The sequence below is a fragment of the Heterocephalus glaber genome, unplaced genomic scaffold (genome assembly GCF_053883595.1).
Source record: "Heterocephalus glaber isolate CG9 unplaced genomic scaffold, H.glaber_assembly_v1.0 deba00001141, whole genome shotgun sequence".
Lineage (NCBI taxonomy): Eukaryota > Metazoa > Chordata > Mammalia > Rodentia > Bathyergidae > Heterocephalus > Heterocephalus glaber.
The window spans coordinates 1,188,071-1,211,517 of NW_028258201.1; the positions used below are offsets into that span (position 1 = coordinate 1,188,071).

Below are 23,447 nucleotides of genomic sequence, written 5' to 3' on the forward strand. Positions count from 1 at the left end.
GTAACCCAGGATGGCTTTGAACTTATGGTGATTTTCCTGCCTCAGCCTCCCAGGTTCTGGGATTACAGGGATGCACCACTGCACCTGGCTTAATGTTGATTTTATGTTCTGTGACTCTTTAAAAACAGCTGCTAGATATGAGCTTGGTGGCTTAACTCAAAAACTAAGTGGCCTAAGTATTTGGTCAGGTTAGGCTTCATCATGCCCTAGTAACAGATGATCCCCAAATGTCTGTTGTCATGGGGACTTGTAAAATACGGGCACAGATCTATTCTGGTGTGTATGCCCCATGCAGTGTGACTTTGCCACCCCTCCCATCAAGTGGTAAAATCTATGTGGGTGCAGGGGCACACACCTGTAATCCCAGCTCCTCAGGAGGCTGAGGCAGGAGGAATGCAAGTTCAGGCCAGCCTGGGCAATTTATCAAGCTCCTGCCTCAAAATATGAGACAGAGACAGAGACAGAGAGAGAGAGAAAGAGAGAGAGGGAGGGAGGGAGAAAGAGAGAGGGGGGAGGAGGTGAGAGAGAGAGAGAGAGAGAGAGAGAGAAGAGAAGAGAGAGGGGAGAGAGAAACCAGCTTAGAGTTTTTTTCTAGCTGCATTTCATAGAAGTACCAGTTAACATCCCAAATTCCAAAACACTTTTACTCCATGGAGTAATCAACCCCAGATTTATTTTGTAAGTTGGGGATTTACCTACTGGACTTTCCATTAAAATGTTCTAAACATCTTTCTCATCTTCATAACTAAGTGCTGATTTTATTTTTATCCCTAGATTCTCTCCAGGATAGAATTTCAGGGAAGAAAAGGATTGTGAATCTTCTTTTTGATCAAGAAATTCTGAGAAACTGGTCTCAATTCCCTGGAAGCTTATAGGAAATAAAACCCACTTGGCAAAACCCAAAAGAGAACGAAAATGTCACTTTAATGAAATGTTTTGCAACATCCTGGGTGGTTTGTGTGCTTTAGAGTTCATGCAAGAGCGAGTGTGCCTGAGCGCGCGTGCTGTGTGTGCTGCGAGGGCACGTGTGAGTGTGGGGACTGTGGGGAGCGTGAGTGTGAGTGTGGGAAGCGTGAGTGTGCGGCCTGCTGGCCGGTGGAAGGCGGCAGAGGCGGGCGGGGGTTTTGCCCCTGGCTCGCTCGCCCCAAGCTCGCCCCAATCCCCGCCGAGCTCTGTGCCGAGAGCCCACCCCTTCCCACCCAGTCTTGGTTCCTGGCCAAGAAGCGCTGCAGAGCCAGCGCTGGTTTTCGGGAAGTCCCGCGACCTTCTCACTCCGCTGGCTCTCGCCCGAGCGGACGGCATGGACCGGCGGGTGGCTCTGCGCTGCCTGCTGCCCTTGTGCGCAGGTAGGCGGCGGGCAGCGCGGGCCCGGGGGCGAGGCGGGCTCTGCGCTGCTCACGGGCGCGCTTCCTCCGCGCTGTTCCCCGAGCACAGGCCTGGCGGCCGCGGCGACCTCCTGCCCTCAGAACGTGAACATCACGGGCGGCACCTTCACCCTCAGCCGCGGCTGGGCCCCGGGGAGCCTCCTCACCTACGTCTGCCCCCGGGGCAGCTACCCGTCTCCGGCCTCGAGGCTGTGCGCGAGCAATGGGCGGTGGCGGAGCCCAGGATCCACCCCGAGACCCCGGCGCACGGAGGCGAAGGCGACCTGCAGACGTGAGGCTCCCCGGGGTTCTGCCGGGCGCCCTGCCGGGGTCAGCCCGGGGCGTTTATTTAGGAGTTGCCGGGGCGTGGGAGGGTCGGCCGCGCTGCAGCTGCAGAGGACCTTTCAAAATGGACAATGTTACTTGGGAGGCTGAGGCAGGAGGATCGCAGGTTTGAGGTCAGCTTGGGGAATTTAGCAAGATACTGTCTCAAAATAAAAAATCAGAAAGGACTGGGGATGCATCTCAGTGACAGAGCACTTGCTAAATGCGTCAGGCCTTGGGTTCAATGCCCATCCCCCAAAAGCAAAACCAGAAATCAATCCCAGAAAATGCTGACTGCCCACTAGGGGTGGGCTCTGGCGGGGATTGTGGGACACCAAGGCTCGGGGCCACTCCTTGCGTATAACTGACCATTCCAGACGGACGCCGAGTGACCCCAGAGTCCCCTGACACCCGAGGGTCCGGGAGGGGCGGGGAGGGAGCAGCCCTTCACCCGCAGTGAGGCTGAGCCCTTGGAGTCGCCCGAGCAGCACCGGCCCCTGCTCCCCTCCGTGTCCTGACGCCAGCGGGCCGTGGCACGCGTCCCACTGCAGCGTCACCGCTCGGAGCCCAGCCCAGGGTCTCCGGCCGTCCCACGCCCCTTCTCTCCCCCCAGCTGTCCGCTGTCCGGGCCCCATCGTCTTTGAGAACGGCGTGTACACCCCTCGGCTGGGCGTCCACCCCGTGGGCAGCAACCTGAGCTTCGAGTGTGACGATGGCTTCACGCTGCGCGGCTCCCCAGTGCGGCGCTGTCGCCCCAACGGCCTGTGGGACGGAGACACGGCCGTGTGCGACCACGGGGGTGAGCGTCCTGCCTGCTCTGCTGCGGCTGCGAGGCAGGCAAAGGCTCCGCGCTCGCGCTCGGCGGCGTCTGGCTTTCCCGGATGCTGCGTGCAGCGCCTGTGCCTGGCCTCAGAGATATCACAGGGAGGACGGGGCGGGAGGGCGTTGCTGCCTCAGGGCCTGACCTGCGGGGGGGCTTGGTCAGCTCCCGACAGGTTATCGAACCTCTCTAGGGCTCAGTTTTCACTTCTGTAAAATGGGCCATGTTGCTGTCAGCATCTAGAACAGCCGCTGGCACCTGGTAAACCCTGTGTGCACTTTCGAAGGGTCCCTGCTGCCCTGTGAGCAGTGAGGGCTCTGCCCGGCAGTGCTAGTGCTGCAGTCCCAGGACTCCTCAGCCACACCTGCCGGGGCTTCGTGTGACTCGGAATCCAGGCTGCCAGGTGGCCCATGTGGCACTCATGGCTTTGGGTCTTTCCTAAGTGGCTACTGACCGAGGCACGAATGTGCTTTGGTTTTGAACCGATGGAAAGCCTGGCTACAGTAAATGCAAACCTTTGTATGCGGTGCTGCAGGCCTCACCTGTGCCTCGCACCGCACCTGCTGTGACACGGAGCTGCACTCCCAGTCCCAAAGGGAGTAAATCCTGTTTTCAGCCTGGGGTGCTTTTGCACCTGTGTCCACCTGTGTGGTCACTGCCCAGACAGAGAACACGGCCCACGCCACCAGAGGCTCCTTCCAGTCCGTTCCCTCCCAGTAACCCCTCTTCTGACTTTGGCCTGTATAGATGCACTGAGCTTACACTTCATAGTCTTACACTTCATATAAATGGAACCATGCAGGATGTGCCCTTTCACCTCTGGCTTCCTTTATTCAATGCTCTGCCTGTGAGCTTTATCTGTGTCACTCAGTGTATCAGTGCTTTATTCTTTTTCACTGCTGTGTACTATTCCATCGGACAAATGTATTATAAATTATTCATTCATTCTTCTGTGGATGAGAATTTGGGTTACTTCCAGTTTGGGGCTATTTATGAGAAGTTCTAAGGATATTCTCACGTGGGCCTTTGGTGCACTTTGTTTCTTTTGAGTAAATGACCTACACATGGCATTGCAGATATGCTGGCACATATTTAGCTTTAGTCGTGGCTGATAAACAGTTTCTTGCACCGACCCTGTAGCATCGTAGCAGTGTCCTGGGTGCTCCACATCCTGTCTGATCCAGCCCTTCTGCTGGGCGTGTAGGTGTAGTGAGCTCATCAGCACAGAGGGCGGCTCCCGAGCCAGTCTTCCTGGGGCCCAGCAGACACGAGTGGGGCCCGGGCGGGCTGGGATGCCTCAGCGCGATGGAGGCCACGGAGGGCTGCAGCCTCCGTCCTTCCCAGTGTGCAGCGACCCCGGCCCGGGCCTGGCACTCCGGGCTCCCTCGCTCACCTGCTCGCCTGTCTGTCAACAGCTGGCCACTGCCCCGACCCCGGCGTCTCGGTGGGCGCACTTCGGACGGGGTCCCGCTTCGGCTTCGGGGACAAGGTCAGGTACAGCTGCTCCTCCGGCCTGGTGCTCACTGGGTCAGCGCAGCGCGAGTGCCAGGCCAGCGGGGTCTGGAGCGGCTCGGAGCCCGTCTGCCGCCGTGAGTCGCCGGGCCGTCCCCGGGGGGGGGGGGGCGCGCCCGGCCCCGGCCCCGGCTGACGCGGCTGTCCCCGCAGAGCCCTACTCCTACGACCTCCCCGAGGACGTGGCCCCCGCCCTGGGCACCTCGCTGTCGCACTTGCTCGGAGCCACCAACCCCACGCGGACGCAGGAGGGTGAGCGGCAGCGGCCGGGAGGGGGCGCTGGGGAGGCGGGGCTGCAGCGTCTTCCCTCCCGCGCTCTCCGCAGGAAGCGTGGCTCGCAGGATCCAGATCCAGCGCTCCGGGCACCTGAACCTCTACCTGCTGCTGGACGCCTCGCAGAGCGTGTCGGAGAGGGACTTCGAGGTCTTCAAGGACAGCGCGGTGTCCATGGTGGACAGGGTCAGGCGCCGGACGCTGGGGCCCCTTCCCGCCTCAGCCTCGCCTCCCCCGCTCCTTCTCAGTCCCTTGCGCAGGCCCGGATTAGAGCCAAGCCGTGCGGGGTCATTCATTCACTCATGATTGTAGTTTTCATTCCACAGCGGACTTTGGGGTCACTGCTACCCGGGAGGCACGGTGCTGGGCGCAGGTGCTCGGGGACCCCAAAGATGAACGGGGCAGAGCCGGGCGTGGGGGCGCACACCTGTGATCCCAGAACTTGGAAGGCTAAGGCAGGGGGGTCACCGCAAGTTCCAGGCCGGCCTGGGCTACGAAGGAAGACCCCGTCTTAAACAAAACAAAACAAAAGATGAACAGGGCTAAGGTCTTGTTTTCCAGGAATTCATCGCCAAGAGCCCTGGTCTCCCATAGATGGTAACAAGATAGCCCCTGGGAGGTGTGGGGGAGGAATGTTGGTGCCCTTGTTGGATGATTTAATTTGAATTAAATTAATAATGTAGTATTATTTTCCTTTTAGAATTTCAAATTTTGTGTGCGTTTAGACAAGTACACGTTTGAATAGTGAAGCACGTGTAACATTTACAACTGCACATGTATGCCTGTGTTGGGGCACGTCCCTAAAACGTTTTCACTGACAGGCTGCGCGAGTACAAGAGTCTGAAACGCTAGTTTCAGTTCCTGGACAGCACATGGTTTCATAATGAGGTATTTCACAACAGTTCTTGTAGACAGATGGATCTTCCTTCCAGCTGTGGCTGGGGATTGAACCCAGGGCTTGTGCCGCCTGTGTTGTGCCCGGCATGATGGTGCACACCTGTAATCCCAGCACTGGGGAGGCTGAGGCAGGAGGATTGCCGAGAGTTTGAGGCCAGCCTGGCTGCATAGTGAGTTCAAGGCCAGGCTGAACTACACAGCGAGACCCTGCCTCGAAACCAAAACCAAAACCAGATGTTCCGCAAATATTACTTCCCTAGCTTTTTGCAAGCTGCAGTCTCTTCGCAAGGCCTGGCCCTGTCAGTCTTGGTCCAGGCGCTCTGCCTTCTCCAGGGCCCCACCTCACTGCCTTCCCCTCTCCCCTGTGGTCCTGGGGCCCCTCACACCCCCCTCACCTGCTGCCCACAGATCTTCAGCTTCGAGATCAACATCAGTGTGGCCATTGTCACCTTTGCCTCCAAGCCCAAGATTATCATGTCTGTCCTGTCTGACAAGTCCCGGGATGTGACGGAAGTGACCTACAGACTGGAAAATGCCAACTATAAAGGTGTGTGTGATTGCCAGCTGGGCGTAGTGTCCACGCCTGCCATCCCAGCACTCCAGAGGCTGAGCCAGGAGGTTTGAGAGTTTGAGGCCAGCCTGGGCTACAGAGTGAGACCCTGTCTCAAAACAAGGGGTAAAATTAAAGGCACAGCTGTCACGCAGGTGCTGAGAAGGGAGGATGAGGAGGGCCCGGTGCCCACAGACAGACTCTGGGCAGAAGTGGCTCTTGTGGGCACTGGAGTCCCCAGGCTCTGGGGCAGCTCCCAAGCCTGGGTCCTGGTGGGGCCCCCGTTGCCCCAGCTCATGGCTCACTGAGCTGCACAAGTTGGGCGGCATGGCGCAGACTCTGGCTCCACTCCTTCCAGATGGCTGCCCCACGGCCCTGTTTTCAGGGTCCCCAGTTAGTCTCCCCGACATCGTCTGCCTGCGAGCCATGTAAAATCACCTGGCGGCCGATATCTAACAACCTAAGTTCTTTGGAAACCTCATCTCTGAATCGTGGGTCCTTTGAGAGGTTTGGGACTGAGCATTTCTTTTTGTTTCTGGGGATGGTCTCACTATATACCCCAGGCTGGCCTCAAACTTGTGGCAATTGTCCTGCCTCAGCCTCCTGAGTGCTGAGATGACGGGTGTGCACCACCATGCGCGGCAGTGAATGAACACCTCTAAGGTGGAAAGACCTTCGACGTTTAAAGAGGCAAATCTCAGGATGGCAAGGGCTCAGGTTTATCAAAGCAGTCTGATAACTCGGATTTCTAGAGGCTGGCAGAGCTGAGATTCCCCGCATTGAGTGTCAGGAGGAAGTGTCTTAGGGGCCTTCCTGTGGCATATTCCAGATCATGAAAACGGAACTGGCACCAACATCTACGAGGCCCTCAATAGCATCTACCTCATGATGAATAACCAGATGGTGCGCCTGGGCATGCAGACAGCGGCCTGGCAGGAAATCCGACATGCCATCATCCTTCTGACGGACGGTAGGTATCAGGTCTGTGAGGGCTGGCAGAGCAGTCCTCCTGCCTCAGCCTCCTGCGTGCTGGGATTCCAGATGTGCGCCACCACACCTGGCCTTCTACCAGCTACTTTGAAATAGTCTATGAATCGTTGTCCACCACAGTTATCCTCCTGTGCTACGGAACATTAGAAAAATATGGACCGTTTCATCCATTTGTTCCACATTTAGTATGTGTGCTCCCCAAGCAAGTGCAGGCCTCAGTTTCTTACTTGTAAAGTGGAAAGAGTGTTGATGATGATGATCGCAAGGACGACAGGCAGAGCAGCGCCCCTCCTCTCCCTGCTCGGTCCTGTGGAGTGGTCTGTGTCACAGCGCTCTGCGGTAGGGGTCTCAGCCCTCTCGGCCCTGGAGGGAAGCTGGCGCTAGGGGGTCAGGGTCCTGGGCGGAAGTGAGGGCTACAGATGGGGTAGCTGCCCAGAGCGGCCTAGGCCTCTGCCATTGACCTCTCGATTTTGTCCAAATGGTGTCGCTCCTCCAGGTCTTAGCTTTTTGGTCTGTGAAACGGGGTTACCCACCTTTGGGGGAGTTCATGAGAATTAAGTGAGAGAAAGTCTGAAGCGCCGGGTCCAGTGTCTGAGTGTAGCACATTTCAGGGAACGGTATATTTTGAGGTGGCCTTGTTGAGGTTCCCGGGCTAAATGCTTCCTCCCGTGCTCCTGGGGTTGCGGGGACCTCTGAGGACCCAGACGCGCTCTTCACATTCTGTTCTAGGGAAGTCCAACGTGGGCGGCTCTCCCAAGCCGGCAGTCAACAGTATCAAAGACGTCCTGAACATCAGGCAGGATAGGATGGACTACCTGGGTGAGTCTGCCGCACGTCCCGGGGCACGGTGCCCACCGTGGTCCTGTCTCCTGTCGCTGTGTCCTGTGTGAAGGTGGCTAGGCTCATGCAGAGTGTGTGGAGTCCCTGCCGCGGCCGGCTCCTCGGTGTGGCCGTGGGCAGTTTCCTCACTGCAGGGGCAGCCAGGCCCTCTTGAGGATGGGCAGGCGAGCGAGGCAGGACTCAGAGCTGCTCAAGAGCTCGGCCTGCGTGGGCACCGCCTGCTGGCTCGAATTTCAGGAACCGCTCCAGGAAGCAGAACCTGGTTCCCTGTGGGGCCATCCCTGCTGTTCTGCACTCAGCAGTGTGCCAGCTGCTTGACCCACACTCTGGCCTCCCCAGCCCCTGACAGAAAATCCCTTGGGCTCAGGGCCAACACAACTTGCACTCAGCTTTGCCCAGAAAAGAATTAGCTTTTCTCTTCAGTCCTGAGGATTGAACCCAGGGCCTTGGTGCTAAGCTGCATCCTCTGCCTTTTAAAAATATTTCCACTTTGGGCCGGGGATTTAGCTCAGCGGTTCTGGTGCCTGTCTTGAAAGCGCAAGGTCCCAAGTTTGATCCCTGGTACCAAAAATATAAATAAATAAAACCATTTCCACTTTGAGACAAGATCTCACACAGTGCTACGCTGCCCAGGTGGGGCTCAAATTCGACCCTCCTGCCTCAGCCTCCCGAGTACCTGGGGTTGCAGGTGTGTGGCTCTGCACCTGGCTGGCAGCTGGTTTTGAGCCTTCAAAGACTTTCTCCTTGGGTCTTCTTTCCATTGCAACCCACCCCCCATCTGGGTAATTCTGTGTGTGTGTGTGTGCGTGTGTGCGCGCGCATGTCTGTGTGCGCGTTTGGCAGTGCTGGAGAGTGAACCCAAGGCCTCACACACAATATGTCTTTAAAACCCTCCTGTACAAGGAAGACAAACCCTCTCCCTCCCTGCTTAGCACCTGAGACAGGATCAAACGCTGAAACTCTTTATTAAAAAGGAGCGGGAAGGCCGGGGAAAGCTAGATGAGCCCTCGACCACCAGGCTACACTGCCGGTCACCCCACCCTCCATAGCCCCATGATAAACAGCACGGGTCCCCGGGTCCCGGGGCTTAGGGCTTGAGCAGGGCCTTCCGGGAACTCAGTTCCACCTCCTGCAGGCCGAGCATCAAAGGGGAACTGGGGAGCTCGGGGTGGTGGGTGACAAGCAGGGTGGGCTGTGGGTTGGAGGCTGCCAGTGTAGACAGGGAGGGCCTTGCTGAGAACGGGTCTGCGAGCCAAGACAGGCGGGAAGGGAGCTCTTGGATGTGCACAGCGCGGGGCGGGGGAGCTGAGCCAGGGCAGCTGAGCAGCCCAGGCTGAGGAGGAAGCGAGGCCGCACAGGCGAAGTCCGCCCACTCGGGTCTTCCAGGCAGAGTTCCAATTCCAGCGTCTGGGCCAGAGATTTAGCTCAGTGGTTTTGCTGCCTGCTGCGCAAGCGCAAGGGCCCGAGTTTAATCCCTGCTAACAAAATAAATAAATAAATAAATAAATAAATAAATAAATAAAATTTACAAGCCTATTCCAGCCTCCGCCTAGGGGTGGCCCAGCCAGGATTCTGGTGACTTCCCTCCTCCCCTGCAGACATCTATGCCATCGGGGTGGGCAACCTGGACGTGGACTGGAGAGAGCTGAACGAGCTGGCTTCCCAGAAGGACGGGGAGAAGCACGCCTTCAAACTGCCCGACGCACAGGCCCTGCGCCAGGTCTTCGAGCACGTGCTGGGTGCGTTGCCGCCCTCTGCTGGGGACGGACGGGTGGAGGCCCGGCTGGGGGCTCTGCCCCTCACTCTCCTCCGCGCCCCCTGCTGCAGACGTCTCCGCGCTCACCCACACCATCTGCGGCGTGGGGAACATGTCAGCCAATGCTTCCGACCAGGAGAGGACGCCCTGGCACGTCACCATCAAGGTACTAGAGGGGGGTGCGGCCGGGCCCCAGGGTGAAGGCCGCCCCGCCCCGCTCCTGAACACCGCCTGCTCCCTGCAGCCCCGGAGCCAGGAGACCTGCCGCGGGGCCCTCCTCTCCGACCAGTGGGTGCTGACGGCCGCGCACTGCTTCCACCAGGCCGAGGACCGCTCCCTGTGGAGGGTCATCGTGGGTAAGGGGCCCGCCAGCCTCCTGGCCCTGCAGCCCAAACTGCCCGCCTGGCCCAGAGCCTGGCCACCCTGGGGACGCTGGTCCAGCCTAATCCGAAGCGTTGTTCCCAGGGGACCCCAGCTTCCCATGGGGCAAGGAGCTCCTCATTGAGGAGGAGGTGATCCACCCGGGGTTTGACGTCTATGCGAAGAGGAGCCAGGGTGTCCTGGAGTTCTACGGTGACGACATCGCACTGCTCAAGTTGGCCCAGAGAGTGCAGATGTCTTCTCACGCCAGGTGCCCGTGTGGGGCAGGGGCCGCCCTTGGGCGAGTGCTCTGGCCAGGCCCAAGGGGGCACGGAGGGCGGGCCAGCGTGACACTTGCTCCTGTCCCCAGGCCCATCTGCCTCCCCTGCACCATGGAGGCCAACATGGCCCTGCGGAGACCCCAGCACAGCACCTGCAGGGACCATGGTGAGGCCTGGGGCAGGGGTTCACAGGGAGCTGGGTTTGGGCTGCTGACAGGGCTGGTCCGCAGTTCCCAGGCTGGAAGTCTGGGTCTCTTCCTCCCCCACGCAGAGGCAGAGCTGCTGAGCCCACAGAGCATCCCCGCTCACTTTGTGGCCTTGAACGGGAGCAAACTGAACATTAACCTCAAGACAGGGACGGAGGTGAGGTCTGTGGGGAGATGCTGGGGTCCCCCACGGCAGCTCCCCGGGGGCTGCTCCTCCTCCTCCTCCTCCGACGGCAGCTGCTCCCCCACTGCAGGCCGAGCTGGTCTGTGAGTGTCCCGGGCCGGGCCGCTCATTCCATCCTTCTCTCCCTCGACACCCGCACGGCAGAGGGCACGCTGTGTTGAGGCTGTAGCCCAAGACACACAGACCTTTCCCAACCTGACCGACGTGCGGCAGGCAGTGACCAGCCAGTTCCTGTGCAGCGGGATGGAGAACGATGACAACCCCTGCAGGGGTGCGTGCTCTGGGCTGGGGGGCCGGGGGAGGCCCGGGGGACCTGCGCACTGCTGACCCCACCTCTGTCCCTCTGCCGGCAGGAGAGTCCGGGGGAGCGGTTTTCCTGGAGCGCAGGTTCAGGTATTTCCAGGTGAGAAGGGCAAGCAGGTCTTGACCTGGGGGCCAGGCTCGGAACCCGGGTGTGCCCCATGCCACACTGTCCTCTCCTCCAGGTGGGCCTGGTGAGCTGGGGCCTTTACGACCCCTGCCAGGGTGCTCCCAACAAAAGCGTGCGCAGAAAGGCTCCCCAAGGTGCCCCGCCGCCGCGAGACTTCCACACGAGTCTCTTCAGCCTGCAGCCCTGGCTCAGGCAGCACCTGGATGGCGTCCTGAACTTTTTGCCACTTTAATCAGGGCCCTGACCCCTCGGCTGTACCGCCAGGATCTGCTGTCTCCCCACCTCCCACCCCTCACGTCCACCCCTAGATCCTGTGCCATGTGTGCTCCCAGCTGCCGAAAGCCAGGGCCCCAGGAGCCCAGCAGAGCGGGGACTCCTGGGCTGGTGCTGCTGTCACCGCCCTGCCCCCTCTCTGCCTGGCCCGGGCTCAAGTCCTGCCCAGTGTGATCCTTTTCACCTTCACATGGAATTTCCCAGTTGTAAAATTAATAAAACTCTAAGATTTCTCCATCGGTCTGTGCCTCTGCTTGGGGGAGGGCAGCCAGAATGATTCCAGGAAGGTCAGAGACCCTGCCGGGCAAACAGCGGCCGGACTCTGCCCTGTCACACAGTCCCTGGGAACGGGCCGGGCGTTTCTGGGTGGTCTCAGCTGGCGGGGGCAGACCCGGGGTCTGAGAGGAGAGGCTGACCGGGGAGTCCTGGGCCTTGGGGAGCAAAGGGTGGGGCCTGGATAGTTTCTGTTTCTGCCGTTGGCAGCTCTGTGGGGCCCTCCTGCTTGGAGATTCCGAGAAAGTGGTTGTGGAGGGGAGGCAGGGCCAGCCCAGGTGCCAGAACAGATTGCATAAAAGGCTGGTGGCAGGTGGGAAGGGAAGGCGGCCAGATCTGGGTCTGCAGTTCAGCCCAGCAGGCGCACAGGGCGAGCCTGGAGAAGCGCTCCCGACCCTGGCTCCAGCGACTCTCCTGCCTTCCGTGGCCATGGGGCGCAGCCTTTGCTGCTGGCTCTGCCTGGTGCCCTTAGTCTTGGGGCTCTGGCCTGGAGGTAAGCGAAGGGACCTCCCCCCATTGCTGCCTTTAGCATCCCTCCCGGGCATGGAGGCCCGGCTTCAGCAGCCTCTTTCTTCAGGTGTGAGCTCGACTCCACTGCCCGAGGCCCTGCCCCGGAGCCCCTGCTCCCTGGAGGGCGTAGAGATCAAAGGCGGCTCCTTCCAACTTCTCAGAGAAGGCCAGGCCCTGGAGTACCTGTGTCCCTCTGGATTCTACCCCTCTCCTGTGCAGACTCGAACCTGCAGGTCCTCAGGGTCCTGGAGCGCCCTGAAGACTCAAGACCAAAAGGTCGTCAGGAAGGCGGAGTGCAGAGGTTCGGCCCTGGGCCAGGGAGGGACAGGGCAGGTGGTGGTCAAGGTGGCCCTCAGTGGAGAGGAGGGCTGTGTCCAGAGTAGCAGGTCGGTCGGCTGGGGCCAAGGGTAGCAGCAGCTCTGGGGGTGCGGGGGAGCTCCCCTTACTAAGCTTTTGCCCAGTGCCGGGGAGGCTGGCAGCGAACATGAGGCTTGGATGGGGGGGGGAGAAGCAGTGGGGCCGCTGTGGGACCAGGAGGGCACTGTTTTTCGGTGACAGGGCCCCTACAGGAGGGGTGCTGTGCGGGCAGCCCTCTCCTGACGGCTTCTACTCCTCCTCTTCCCCAAAGCGGTCCGCTGCCCGAGACCCCAGGAGTTTGAGAACGGGGACTACTGGCCCCGGGCTGCCTACTACAATGTGAGCAATGAGATCTCTTTCCGCTGCTACCACGGGTACACTCTCCGGGGCTCTGCCAATCGCACCTGCCAAGGGAACGGCCGGTGGGATGGGCAGACGGCCATCTGTGACGATGGAGGTGAGGCGCGTGCCCCGTCCCCCGGCCCTGAGGTCGGGCGCCATGGCTCTGCCCTCTGCCCCGCCCTCGGGGACTCAGACTCTGGTGCTCAGCTCCGTGTCTCATGCCCGGCAGCGGCGTACTGCCCCCACCCTGGCACCCCCATCGGCACAAGGAAGGTGGGCAGCCAGTACCGCCTGGAAGACACTGTCACCTACTACTGCAGCAGGGGGCTCACGCTGCGTGGCTCCGACCAGCGCAGATGCCAGGAAGGCGGCTCTTGGAGCGGGACGGAGCCTTCCTGCCAAGGTGACCCGGTCTCCCATCCTAATGTCCCCACACCAGGGCGCCGGCTTCCCTCTGGGCTCACCCCAGCTCTGTTCTCACTCCTTCCACAGCTCCCGGGAGAGCTTCCTCTGTCCAAGCCCGTCCCAGCCCGGAACCTGTCCCCCGTCTCTGGTCACTGCGCTCTTGGCCCTCTGCACAGCTGAACTGACTTTCTGCTTCTCCTAGACTCCTTCATGTACGACACCCCTCAAGAGGTGGCTGAAGCCTTCCTGTCTTCCCTGACGGAGACCATAGAAGGGGTCGATGCTGAGGATGGGCATAGCCCAGGTTTGAGGGCAGAGAGGGAACATGGGCAGGGAGGGCAGGAGGGTGCGGGCAGCAGGAGAGCCCTGCATGTCAGAGCCTGTGTCTCTCCGCTGACCCTCAGGGGAGCAACAGAAGCGGAAGATCGTCCTGGACCCCTCAGGCTCCATGAACATCTACCTGGTGCTGGATGGGTCAGACAGCATTGGAGCCAGCAACTTCACAGGGGCCAAGCGGTGCCTGGCCAACCTAATCGAGAAGGTGGGGTCCCCCTCCCTTGTAATGTGGGGCACTGAGCGGACCTCCTTGGCCTTCCCAGACTGACTCCCTGGTACTCCGAGTCCCTCTGAACCACAGGGAGCACCGTACGGTCTGTCTGTGTCCTTCCCTTTCTATGTGAAGCAGCATCCCGATGTTTAGCAGTCTCTTCCGTGGACTTCAACCCGTGAGCCTTTCACTGTGGCTTTTCCATCCCAGCAAAGGTGCCAGCTCCTCCCACCCACAGTCTGCTTTTGATGCCGTGGTGTCTCGTTCCCCCCGCTCACAGGTGGCGAGTTACGGGGTGAGACCGAGGTACGGCCTGGTGACGTACGCCACGGAGCCCAACGTCTTGGTCCGAGTGTCCCAGGAGAGGAGCAGCGATGCAGACTGGGTCATGGAGCAGCTCAGCAGAGTCAGCTATGAAGGTCAGCAGTCGAGGAGGGGGAGTTGAGGGGCTTGCAGAGGGCAGAACGCTCAGGGGTGCTGCGGGGCAGACAGGAGGCTGCGCCACAGCAGGGTTGGATGGGAGGGAGAAGGAAAGTCTGCGGATCTGCTCGCACAGTGCACAGCGGAGGAACACAGGGCCCCACCTGTGACAGCTGCAGGGCTGGGGGTGCGGAAGACCAAGGGAGGGGACGCCTCTTCTCTTTCCACAGACCACAAGTTAAAGACAGGCACGAACACCAGGAGGGCCCTCCAGGCGGTGTACAGCATGATGGGCTGGGAAGGGGCCGCCCCTCCCGAAGGCTGGAACCGCACCCGTCACGTCATCATCATCATGACCGATGGTCAGCGGGTCCGGGATCTCACCCCACCCCTGAGCAGGGCGGAGCGTGTCCACAGTGGGCAGGGGGTCTCCCGCGGCCCTTCACCAGGAGGACCCCGCTCCCGGCCCTCCGTGATCCGTCGCTTAGCAGTGTGTCACTGCCCTGGGCCCGGTCACCTTCGCCGACTCTTCGTCCTCACTTGCCACCCTCACGGTCCGGTCCCTGTCTCTCCGCAGGCCTGTACAACATGGGCGGGGACCCAGTCACCGTCATCCATGACATCCGGGACCTGCTGGACATTGGCAGAGATCGCAAGAACCCACGGGAGGATTACTTGGGTGAGGGGCTGCCCGGGACCCAGCGCTCTGCTTCTCTGGGCGGGGGGCTCACTGCCCTCTCTCCCACAGACGTGTACGTGTTTGGGGTTGGGCCCCTGGTGGACCAAGCAAACATCAATGCTTTGGCTTCCAAGAAGGACAACGAGCAACATGTGTTCAAAGTCAAGGACATGGAGAACCTGGAGGACGTCTTCTTCCAAATGATCGGTAGGAAGGACTCCAAGCGCAGGAGACTGTCAGGAGCTCAGCTGTCCCGAGGGCCCCTGCAGGCGCCCATTTCCCTCCCAGCCTGAAGGCCGCAGTCTGGAAGGCCCTTCCCGTTCCTCCCCTCAACCTGTGCCACTGCTCTTGCTCCCCGGAACTCTCACCTGCTGATCTTAGAACCACGGAGCTCTGAGGAACTGCAGAGACCTTTCTCAGCGCCTCATTTTCCAGATATGGAAACTGAGGCCGAGAGCCAGTGAGCCAGCAAGGTCTGGGCCTGAAAATTACTGGACCTCCGAGCTCTCAGTTCCAAGTTCTTCTCACCGCACCACAGTGGTCCCTTGTGCCCTCAGGAGGAGGCAAATGCCCTGGGCCTTTTCCTCCCATGGCTTGACATGCAGAGATCCCGCAGGAATGGTTGGTGCTGCTTGGGAACCAAGTCTCCCAGCTCAACACATTCCCTTCCTGCCAGATGAGAGCCAGTCGCTGGGGCTCTGCGGCATGGTGTGGGAACACAGCAAGGGGACAGACTACCACAAGCAGCCGTGGCAGGCCAAGATCTCCATCACCGTAAGCTCGGTGTCCCGGCCTGGGCACTCGGGGGCGAGGTGGGGAAATGTCCACAGCAGGCTGTGGCCTGTGGGGCTGAACCTCCCCTCCCCGTGCCGCGCCCAGAGGCCGCAGAAAGGACACGAGCACTGCATGGGGGCCGTGGTGTCCGAGTACTTCGTGCTGACGGCAGCTCACTGCTTCACCGTAGAGGACCAGCGGCACTCCATCAAGGTCAACGTGGGTAAGGTGCAGGGCCCTGCGCTCCGGCCACCCCTCACCTGACCCTCACCCTGGGCAGCAGGAGGGGGGCCAGAGGTCACGGACGGACGGCTCTGAGCCAGAGGCAGGAGGGTGCCGCAGAAAAGCATCGCCCGCTCTCCTCCCCTCAGGAGGGAAGAGGCAGGACCTGGAGGTAGAAGAAGTCCTGTTTCATCCCAAGTACAACATCAATGGGAAGAAGGAACAGGGGATCCTCGAGTTCTACGACTATGACGTCGCTCTGGTCAGGCTCAAGTATAAGCTGAAGTTCAGCCAGACGCTCAGGTGAGAGGCTCTGGGCCGAGGGCGGGCGGGGCGGGGCGAGGGGCCGGCTGTGACCATCCGCACGCCCTGCCAGGCCCATCTGTCTCCCCTGCACCGAGGGGACAACGCGAGCTCTGCGGCTTCCTCAGACAGCCACTTGCCAGCAACACAGTAAGGCACATTCTGGGATGGAGGCGGCGTGTGGGACGCCAGGGGGAGCCGTGGGAGGCGCAGACCATGCCCCTCTGCGCAGATCATGGCAAGCCTTAGGGCTTTCCATGGTAACAGAGCCTCCTGGCCCGGGTCACAGGAAATACTCGAGGAACATGTGTTGGGTGACAGGCAGTAGGGAAGAAGGGGGCAGCTGGTGTAACCCAGTCTGTCCCCGTCCAGAGGAACAGCTGCTCCCTGCAAAGGACGTCAAAGCGCTGTTTGTCTCCGAGGAGCAGAAGAAGTTGACCCGGAAGGAGGTCTACATCAAGAATGGAGAGAAGGTGAGCATGGGGGTCCCAAGCAGGAGGCGCTCCAGGCCCTGGCCAATCTTGTCATCCCCTCTCCCCGCAGAAAGCCAGCTGCGAGAGGGATGCGCAGTACGCGCCAGGCTATGACAAAGTCAAGGACATCTACGAGGTGGTCACCCCCAGGTTCCTGTGCACCGGTGGAGTGGACCCCTATGCTGACCCTAACACCTGCAAAGGTGAGGAGGCTCTTTGGCGGGGCTGCAAGTTCCCAAGGCCCAGCGCTCCTGTCCCTACCGCTTCTCTCTCCTGCAGGGGACTCCGGTGGCCCTCTGATCATTCACAAGAGAAGTCGCTTCATCCAAGTGAGTGCCCCCTTTCCTGCCTGGGGGGAGCCCCGAGGTGGGCACAGACCCCAAAGCAGGAGCACAATGCACACGGCCGGGGGGTGGGAGGAGGCAGAGCCTGCTTTGCCTCAGGGCAGGTCCCTGACCTGGCCAGTTCAGGGTCACGGGGGACCAGGGAGGATGGGGCACCTAGCCTACTTCCTCCAGGTTAGCGCAGATGGCCCCAGCACCAGGAAGAACTATTCCGAGCGGGCGTCCTCGGGCCCTCCCCTCAGGTCGGCGTGATCAGCTGGGGCGTGGTGGACGTCTGCTATGACCAGAAGCGGCAACAGCAGGTGCCCGCCCACGCCCGGGACTTTCACGTCAATCTCTTCCAAGTGCTGCCCTGGCTCAAGGAGAAGCTCAGAGATGAGGACCTGGGTTTCCTGTAAAGCGTTTCCTGCCGGAAAGGGGCTTGGGATGGAATTAAAACAGCTGCGATAGTCACTGTGTTCCAAGATCCTTTGGGGTGGGAGTGGGGTGTGCACTGGCTGAATCACCACTGAGGTCAGCTCCTACAGCTGTTTTTAAAGGGTTAACCCAGATCCCAAGTGCTGAAAAACCAGAGGCCGAGGAAGAGGTGTGAGCTTCCACCCCGGTGTTTTACTGAGTGAGACTGAGACCAGCAGTGGGGGATGCGAGGCACAAGGAATCCAGCTTCCCTCCCTAAAAGCCATCCACAAGGTTTTCCTTGTAGACATCATCACTGTAGACAATCTGGGTCCTCTTGTCCCGGTGGCAACCCTTAGGGCTGTTCTGGACAGCTGAGGAGGGAGAGGAAGGGCAGTTAAGGTCTGAAGGAGGGCTTAGCTCAAGAGACCCAGAGCCCGAGCGCCTCACTGCTGCCCCCCGGTGGCCGGGCTCCTCTAGGGCCCTCTGAGGGCAGTCACCACCCGGCTATTGTGACAAATGCTTTGTTCTTAGAAAAATCAAATGTTCTTGCTGAGGCATGTGAATGATGCTAATCCACTACTTTTAGTCAACACATCCAAAATTAAAAGTTAGAAAATCTTTGTAGCCCTTGTTGATGGACTGGTTAATTCTGGTTTCCTCTCTTTCTTTTTGGGTTTTTTTTTTTTTGGTACCGGGGATCGAACTTGGGACCTTGCGCTTATGAGGCAGGCAGCGGCACCACTGAGCTACATCCCCAGCCCAATTCTGGTTTCCTCTCATGCAGTGCCCACAGGGCCACACTTGCGGTGAGCCCTTCTTTCTGCCGTTTTCCAGGAAAATCTGGTATCTGGCAAGATGGGTTATTCGCACTGAGAACTGCTACCCCCCAACTCATGGGGCAGTTGTGGCCAGAGCTCCCTGGAGATGGGGCTCTTTCCCCATCCACAGACCCCCAGGGCTGGGGAACCGCTCCCGGCCAGTTCCCACCCCCATGCTCTCTGCCCCTCGCCACTGCTGACCGCTGCCCTCTGCATCCGTGTCCTTCCTCTTAGGGGCCGGGCCTCTGACGCTATCCCAGCCCCGGCTCCTTCCTCCCGGCTCCTTGGCTGCAGCAACTCAGTCTAATGTGTCAGGGCTGCAGGGGACATCGTGGAGCGCAGGGGTACCGTTCAGCTTGCTCACAGGAAGGGAATATTCCTCCTGAATATTCCCCAAGCCAGAGCTGGGTCGCTCTTTTCTCCGAAATCACTCTCCCTGCCGACACTATTATTTTGCGGCCACCCTGAGACGCAGGCGACTCTAATCCACGTTTCATTCTTCTCCTCACATCTGAGTTCCAGATCCCCCATTTCAAACCCCTACGCAGCCGCCACCTCTCAGGCAGTGCTGCAGGAGTCACTCCCAACCTCTCCCCTTCCCGCACCCGAGACAGAGGGCCTGGCGCCCGCCCTGCTCCGCTCCGCAGCCTCCACACAGATCCTGACTCCACAGGGACCAGGCACGCACAGGGGAGCAGAGGGGCGGCCTGCGGACCGGACCAAGACCCACTCTTACCGAGGGAGCCCCACACAGACTTGCCGGTGGCGGCGTCCAGCATGGGCTGTTTGCGCGCTATGTTGACCTTGAGCTGCACGGACTCCACCTGGGTCCCGTTGAGCTGCAGCGGGAGCAGGGAGGACAGAGCGCAGCGCGCGTCACAGAGAAGCACAGCACCTGTCCTAGGAGCAGACGGAGGGGCCCCGAGGGTGGCTCTTCCTGTGACTGTGAGGACACGTTCCCCGCTCGAGGACCCCACCTCCCCCAGCCCCCCGGGTTTCAGGGAGAAAGCAAGTGGCTGGGAGTGGGGCCGGGAGGGACGATCTGGGAAGCCCCAACCTCGGCCACGGCCTGGTCTGCGGACTCCATCTTTTCGTAGGTGACGAAGGCACAGCTGGGGGAGAGAGCAGGGTTAGCAGGCGGGCGCGGGTCCTCCGAGCGCTCCCAGCCGCAGTCACGGGCTGCTGCAGTGGGGGGGCACCGCCTCTCGGCCGCCCCATCCGGTCCCCTGCCCAGCACTCACTTTCTAGGCGGGTCCATGGAGAGGTCAATGATGTTCCCGAAGGGAGCGAAAGCTCCGCGGAGCAGCGTGGGGGTCATGTCTTCTCCATAGACGTAGAGAGTGTTCCCCTTCCGAGGGGCCCGGCGCTCCGGGAAGGAGTCCGACCCTGCGGGATGGGGTGAGGAAGCACCTCCAGGCCGTCCGCCTCCCCCCTGCACCCGCAGACCCACCTCGCCCCAGCCGAGCTCACTCACTGCGGAAAGGGCCCTCTCGGTCCCGCTCCCGCTCCCGCTCCCGGTCTTTATCTCTGTCCCGCTGTTCCCGGTCTCTGTCCCGCTGCTCCCGCTCCCGCTCCCGCTCCCGCTCCCGCTCTCGGTCTCTGTCCCGGCTCCTCTCGTGGCTGCGGTCCCGGCTGCGGGGAGGGGAGGCCGAGGAGCGGGCACCACCATGCTCTTCGTAGCCCCAGTCAAAGCTCCGCGGAGGGCCATCGCCGGCCCCTGGGCCCTCGGCTTCTTCTCCATCTGGCCCCAGTTCTCGGAGCCGATCACTGGAAGACACAAAGCTGGGCGAGACGGACAGTAAAGGTCAGAAGGGCCCTCAGCTCCTCCTCCCAGACCCTGGCTGCCTCCACAGCCCCAGAGCTCCCAGGACCCAGGCAGCCGAGCCCACGCCAAGGTCTCTAACCTCTCATAGAGCGGCTTCCTCTGGGGACGCCTGGACGCCTGAAAAGGAGACCAGGCTGGTTAGGAAGGGCCGGCTGTGGGCCTCTTCGGGCCGGGCCGGGGAACAGGGGCCGTTACCTCCTGCAGGTTGTCGTCCGCGGACATGCTCCTCTGGAATGGCTGGAAGGTGGGCGCCGGGCCCTTCTCGGGGTCCTGGAGGCAGAAGCAGCTCAGGTCAGTGTCGCAGCAGGAGGCTGAGGCCACCCAACCGCGATGGAGCAGCCCCTCCTCCCTCTTCTTCACCTCTGCAGCTCTATCTTCTCTTTCAACCCTATGTACGGTTCTCAGTAACTATGCACTGAGCTACAGCCTATCCTTATATTTATTTATTGGCAGTATTGAGGATCAAAGCCAGGGCTTTTTCACTGAGGTGCATCCCAGCCTTTTGAAAAAATGTTTAATTCTGAGACAGGCTCTTGCAAAGTCACTAAATTGCTCAGGTTGGGCTTAAACCTGTAGTCCTCCTGCCCCAGCCTCCCGCGGTGCAGGGACTGCAGGTGTGCACCACCACACCCTGCTTCCAACCTGCTTTTTAGATCAGTGAATTAACGTACATAAACTCCTTGGCTTCCCTAAGCCTCTTCTGACACTTCAGCCTGTTCAGCCTCTTGGAGGAACACATCCTGAGGCCCTCACACAAAGGGTGTGCAATAGGGAGAACGCAGGAGTCACCTATTTCTGCACATTTGATGGACAAAAACTTAAAGCTCTGTTTGATTCCCTCAGTAAACTCTGTGGGGGCCTGGGTGGGTAGGGGAGAAAGAAACCTAAAGCTCTGGCCAGGTGTGGTGGTGCACACCTGCACGCGGTCCTAGCTACCTGGGAGGCTGAAGCAGGAGTGCGTGAGCCCAGGAGTTCAAAGTCAGCCTGGGCAACATAGTGAGCTTCTGTCTCAAAAACAAAAATAAATACAAAGTGAAGGAAAGAAAGGAAGCTGACGCTCAGAACGGCACAGTCACGTGCCTGTATCTGAGTATGTGTCACTTCTTTCCCTGAGCCCACCTCCCCTCTGACTGGACGTACTCGCTGAGCCCAGGGTCCCCTGAACTCCCTGCTCGGCTCACCTTTAACTTCCCCTCTAGGGTTCGAGAACGCTTGAAGCCTGAGTTCTTGGTCTCAGCCTTGATGGCACTGATGGCTCCTGACTTCACCAGCTGTTTTGCCTGCTCTGTGGCTGTGGCTGTGTCCACTACAGGCTGCTCCGACAGTGCTGGGGGTGAGGGAAGGAGTTGCCGTTGGCTGTTGGCAGCAGTCGGCCCCTGCTGCTCCCTTCTCACCCTCCCCGTTTCCCGTCACTCACAGCGTTTGACGCCACCTTGGCTGGCTGTGCTGCTGCTGCTTTGCTTCTTCAGAGCCAGCAATGCCTTTTTCTGGGAACAAGGAGGAGCAGAGAGGAGTCAGTGAGGACCAGCTCTGGCCAGGCCCTGTCCCGGGGCCCCTGGAAGGTTGCTCCAGGGACACCTTTCTCAGAGAAAACACAAACGGTACCCCCATAGCGGCAATCAAGGCAGCCCTGCCTCTGGCACCTGATCCCCCAGGATCATCTGTGATGCCAGCAGCACTGCACCTAACCAAGCCATGGGACCCGAGACTGCCAGTCTTGCATTTTTGAAGATGAAGAAAATGAAATCAGTCATGAACTAGAGCCCTAGGATGTAAGCAGCGAGTAAGTATAAGCGTATGTGCTTCTGGGGGGCTTCATCCATCTACCCCTACAAATTTAAGGAAGCTGACATGTTGTTGTAAGAGGGGTACAGAGAAGTAAAATGCACAGTTCTGATCCTCAAGATGCTTACAGGCCAGGAAACACAATTACCAGACTGAGCTGCCAAGAATGATTAGAAGAGGGGCAGATTACTTGCAGCTGACTGCAAATAAGATTTTTCTGATGCTTAAATAGCTATTAAACTGGGCCCTGGATAGGATTTCCCCAACACAAATACAGCAGGAAGGTATTTTAGACAAAGAAAACAGGGTGGCAAAGATACAAAGGAAAGGTTTTTGGAACACATGTTTTGGAGCAGGAAATAGTTCAGTTTGATTAGAAAGGGATGCCAAGATGGGTTTGAGGGCTTTATTCTGCCATACAACATAAAGCTATTAAATGGATTTTGAGAAAGAGGACCAAGTTTAGCATTTTGAACTGGTCATTTTAACAGCAGTGACGAGGTCTATCCAAAAAAAGACAGAAACTTAGGAGACCATTACAACAGCCTTGGTGATTTTCAGCAAAGCCCTGCTCTGAGGAAGCCATAAGAATGAGTGAGAAAGAGAAACTGCTTCGAAAGAAGAATTAAAAAGATTTGGCACTCCGGGGCAGTGGGACACATGCGTGTAGTGTCAACTCTGTTATGAGGCTGAGGCAAGAAAGTTGCTTGAGCCCAGGAGTTCAAGACCAGCCTGGGCAACACAGCAAGACCTCAACCCCAAAACGAAAACGAACACAAACCAGAAGACTTGACAGGTGTTTTTGCTACGCAAATAGTCCAGAAGTCAGAGAGGAGGTTTCTGAAGCCAAACACATAGGAGAATTGAGTGTAGTCGGTCCTACTGATAGAGCAAGAAAAGGGCCTCGCTTAGATTAGATAGATTACTGCTTCAGTGGGTATCTGACACCTACTCAGTAAGGGGCTGAATGGAACTGAAAAAATCACCAGCCTTCTAGGTGGTACTACAATTCCTCCAAAGCGTGCTTAGGAAAGAGAGAACACCCACCTCCTGAAGCTACACAGAGGTGGTAATGTCCAGGGCTGAGCTGGAAGACCCCGCCCCATCCGCTCACACTCACCCCAGGTGTGCTCAGAGTGCAGAATCTGTGAAAGGTTGGGCCAGGGCCCCACACACTCCCTCACCTTCTTCTTGAGCTTGCTGAATTTCTTCTGCAGAGCCTCCTCCTCCTCGCTCAGTCCGGGGGGGATCACCAACATGGTGGCTCCTGGTTCAGGGGCAGGGCCCAAGACATCTTTCTCCACCGTCACCACCCAGGGTCCACACGCCAGCCACCCTGGACCCCAGTCCACCCTCCAGGCCTGCTACTCCTGCCTCTGGCCGTTCCCTACCCCTTGTTTAGACCAGGCTGCCGTCCGAGCTCCCGTTCGTCTCAATCAACCAGCATTTCTGTTTCCAAGGATTACAGACACCAGAGCCTTGGGGTACCATGTGGCCCGGGGAGGGGAAAACATCCCCTCTGTCGCCAAGACAAGGCACCTGACCGCCCTGTGCCCATTAGGGTTAGAAGGGCCGGCCGCGGGGTCCGACCGCAGAGAAAGCGGCTGAATCCGCGCAGCGCTCTCGGAGCAACGAAAAGGGGAAGAAGAAGGAGGGAGCTCGGAAAAGAAGGGCAAAAAGTGAGGAGGAGAAGCCCTTACCTGAGGGGGCGGCAACCCGGGCCCCGAGGTCTCGGGTGGCCCCGCGCTGGCAGCTGAGAGCGGGCTCAGAGCGATGACGCGACCAGGGGCGGAGAACGCGGTAACCTAGGCGGCGGCCGAAGCGCGGGCACTTCCGCCCGGCCTTCCCGCCTACCAGGCCCGCCCCTCCGCTGCGCTCCTACCTGCGGCCGGGGGTGTGCCGGAAGTGGGC

At 59.5% G+C, this 23,447-nt stretch overlaps 3 protein-coding genes across 5 annotated transcripts; 2 read left to right on the forward strand and 1 right to left on the reverse strand.

Moving 5' to 3' along the window:
* Positions 1 to 1,005: 1,005 nt before the first annotated feature.
* C2 (complement C2) lies at positions 1,006 to 11,295 on the forward strand. Its single transcript, XM_021260069.2, has 18 exons — positions 1,006 to 1,346; positions 1,435 to 1,656; positions 2,302 to 2,487; positions 3,924 to 4,097; positions 4,174 to 4,272; positions 4,346 to 4,479; positions 5,599 to 5,737; positions 6,570 to 6,710; positions 7,460 to 7,549; positions 9,169 to 9,309; positions 9,398 to 9,492; positions 9,571 to 9,682; positions 9,792 to 9,957; positions 10,057 to 10,133; positions 10,239 to 10,330; positions 10,502 to 10,628; positions 10,711 to 10,760; positions 10,843 to 11,295. The coding sequence occupies exons 1-18, from the start codon at positions 1,301 to 1,303 to the stop codon at positions 11,017 to 11,019; spliced, it is 2,268 nt and encodes a 755-aa protein (XP_021115728.1). The 5' UTR covers positions 1,006 to 1,300; the 3' UTR covers positions 11,020 to 11,295.
* Positions 11,296 to 11,355: 60 nt separating this feature from the next.
* On the forward strand, positions 11,356 to 17,732 carry Cfb (complement factor B). Of its 2 annotated transcripts, none has more exons than XM_004846945.4 (18): positions 11,356 to 11,826; positions 11,911 to 12,144; positions 12,472 to 12,657; positions 12,772 to 12,945; positions 13,150 to 13,251; positions 13,352 to 13,488; positions 13,775 to 13,913; positions 14,145 to 14,276; positions 14,492 to 14,593; positions 14,663 to 14,800; positions 15,270 to 15,367; positions 15,473 to 15,590; positions 15,739 to 15,892; positions 15,966 to 16,042; positions 16,265 to 16,365; positions 16,436 to 16,568; positions 16,645 to 16,694; positions 16,952 to 17,732. In XM_004846945.4, the coding sequence occupies exons 1-18, from the start codon at positions 11,763 to 11,765 to the stop codon at positions 17,105 to 17,107; spliced, it is 2,295 nt and encodes a 764-aa protein (XP_004847002.1). In that variant the 5' UTR covers positions 11,356 to 11,762; the 3' UTR covers positions 17,108 to 17,732. The 2 variants fall into 2 exon arrangements, with proteins under 2 accessions (XP_004847002.1, XP_087066469.1); XM_087210343.1 differs by having other exon boundaries at positions 11,599 to 11,826; positions 16,884 to 17,732.
* On the reverse strand, positions 17,299 to 23,432 carry Nelfe (negative elongation factor complex member E). 2 transcript variants are annotated; one of them, XM_087210359.1, is made up of 12 exons: positions 23,237 to 23,363; positions 22,928 to 22,985; positions 22,721 to 22,803; positions 21,169 to 21,238; positions 20,933 to 21,078; positions 19,947 to 20,021; positions 19,831 to 19,868; positions 19,401 to 19,708; positions 19,168 to 19,312; positions 18,984 to 19,038; positions 18,663 to 18,765; positions 17,299 to 17,479 (listed from the first exon to the last, which is right to left on the reverse strand). In XM_087210359.1, exons 3-12 carry the CDS (start codon positions 22,793 to 22,795, stop codon positions 17,382 to 17,384), a joined length of 1,113 nt encoding a protein of 370 aa, XP_087066485.1. In that variant the 5' UTR covers positions 22,796 to 22,803; positions 22,928 to 22,985; positions 23,237 to 23,363; the 3' UTR covers positions 17,299 to 17,381. The 2 variants fall into 2 exon arrangements, with proteins under 2 accessions (XP_087066485.1, XP_087066484.1); XM_087210358.1 differs by lacking the exon at positions 22,928 to 22,985 and having other exon boundaries at positions 23,237 to 23,432.
* Positions 23,433 to 23,447: the final 15 nt, after the last annotated feature.

Bases quoted from the DNA above. Each gene is read 5' to 3' on its own strand.
- C2 (XM_021260069.2), top strand. From the start codon at position 1,301: ATGGACCGGCGGGTGGCTCTGCGCTGCCTGCTGCCCTTGTGCGCAG. The intron at 4,098-4,173 runs GTGAGTCGCCGG...CTGTCCCCGCAG, and splicing joins CTCGGAGCCCGTCTGCCGCC to AGCCCTACTCCTACGACCTC. The intron at 10,761-10,842 runs GTGAGAAGGGCA...CCTCTCCTCCAG, and splicing joins GCAGGTTCAGGTATTTCCAG to GTGGGCCTGGTGAGCTGGGG.
- Nelfe (XM_087210358.1), bottom strand. From the start codon at position 22,795: ATGTTGGTGATCCCCCCCGGACTGAGCGAGGAGGAGGAGGCTCTGCAG. The intron at 21,079-21,168 runs GTGAGTGACGGG...CCTCACCCCCAG, and splicing joins CCAAGGTGGCGTCAAACGCT to CACTGTCGGAGCAGCCTGTA. The intron at 19,709-19,830 runs GTTAGAGACCTT...CGTCTCGCCCAG, and splicing joins AGGAAGCCGCTCTATGAGAG to CTTTGTGTCTTCCAGTGATC.
- Cfb (XM_004846945.4), top strand. From the start codon at position 11,763: ATGGGGCGCAGCCTTTGCTGCTGGCTCTGCCTGGTGCCCTTAGTCTTG. The intron at 15,893-15,965 runs GTGAGAGGCTCT...ACGCCCTGCCAG, and splicing joins AAGTTCAGCCAGACGCTCAG to GCCCATCTGTCTCCCCTGCA. The intron at 16,043-16,264 runs GTAAGGCACATT...GTCCCCGTCCAG, and splicing joins AGCCACTTGCCAGCAACACA to AGGAACAGCTGCTCCCTGCA.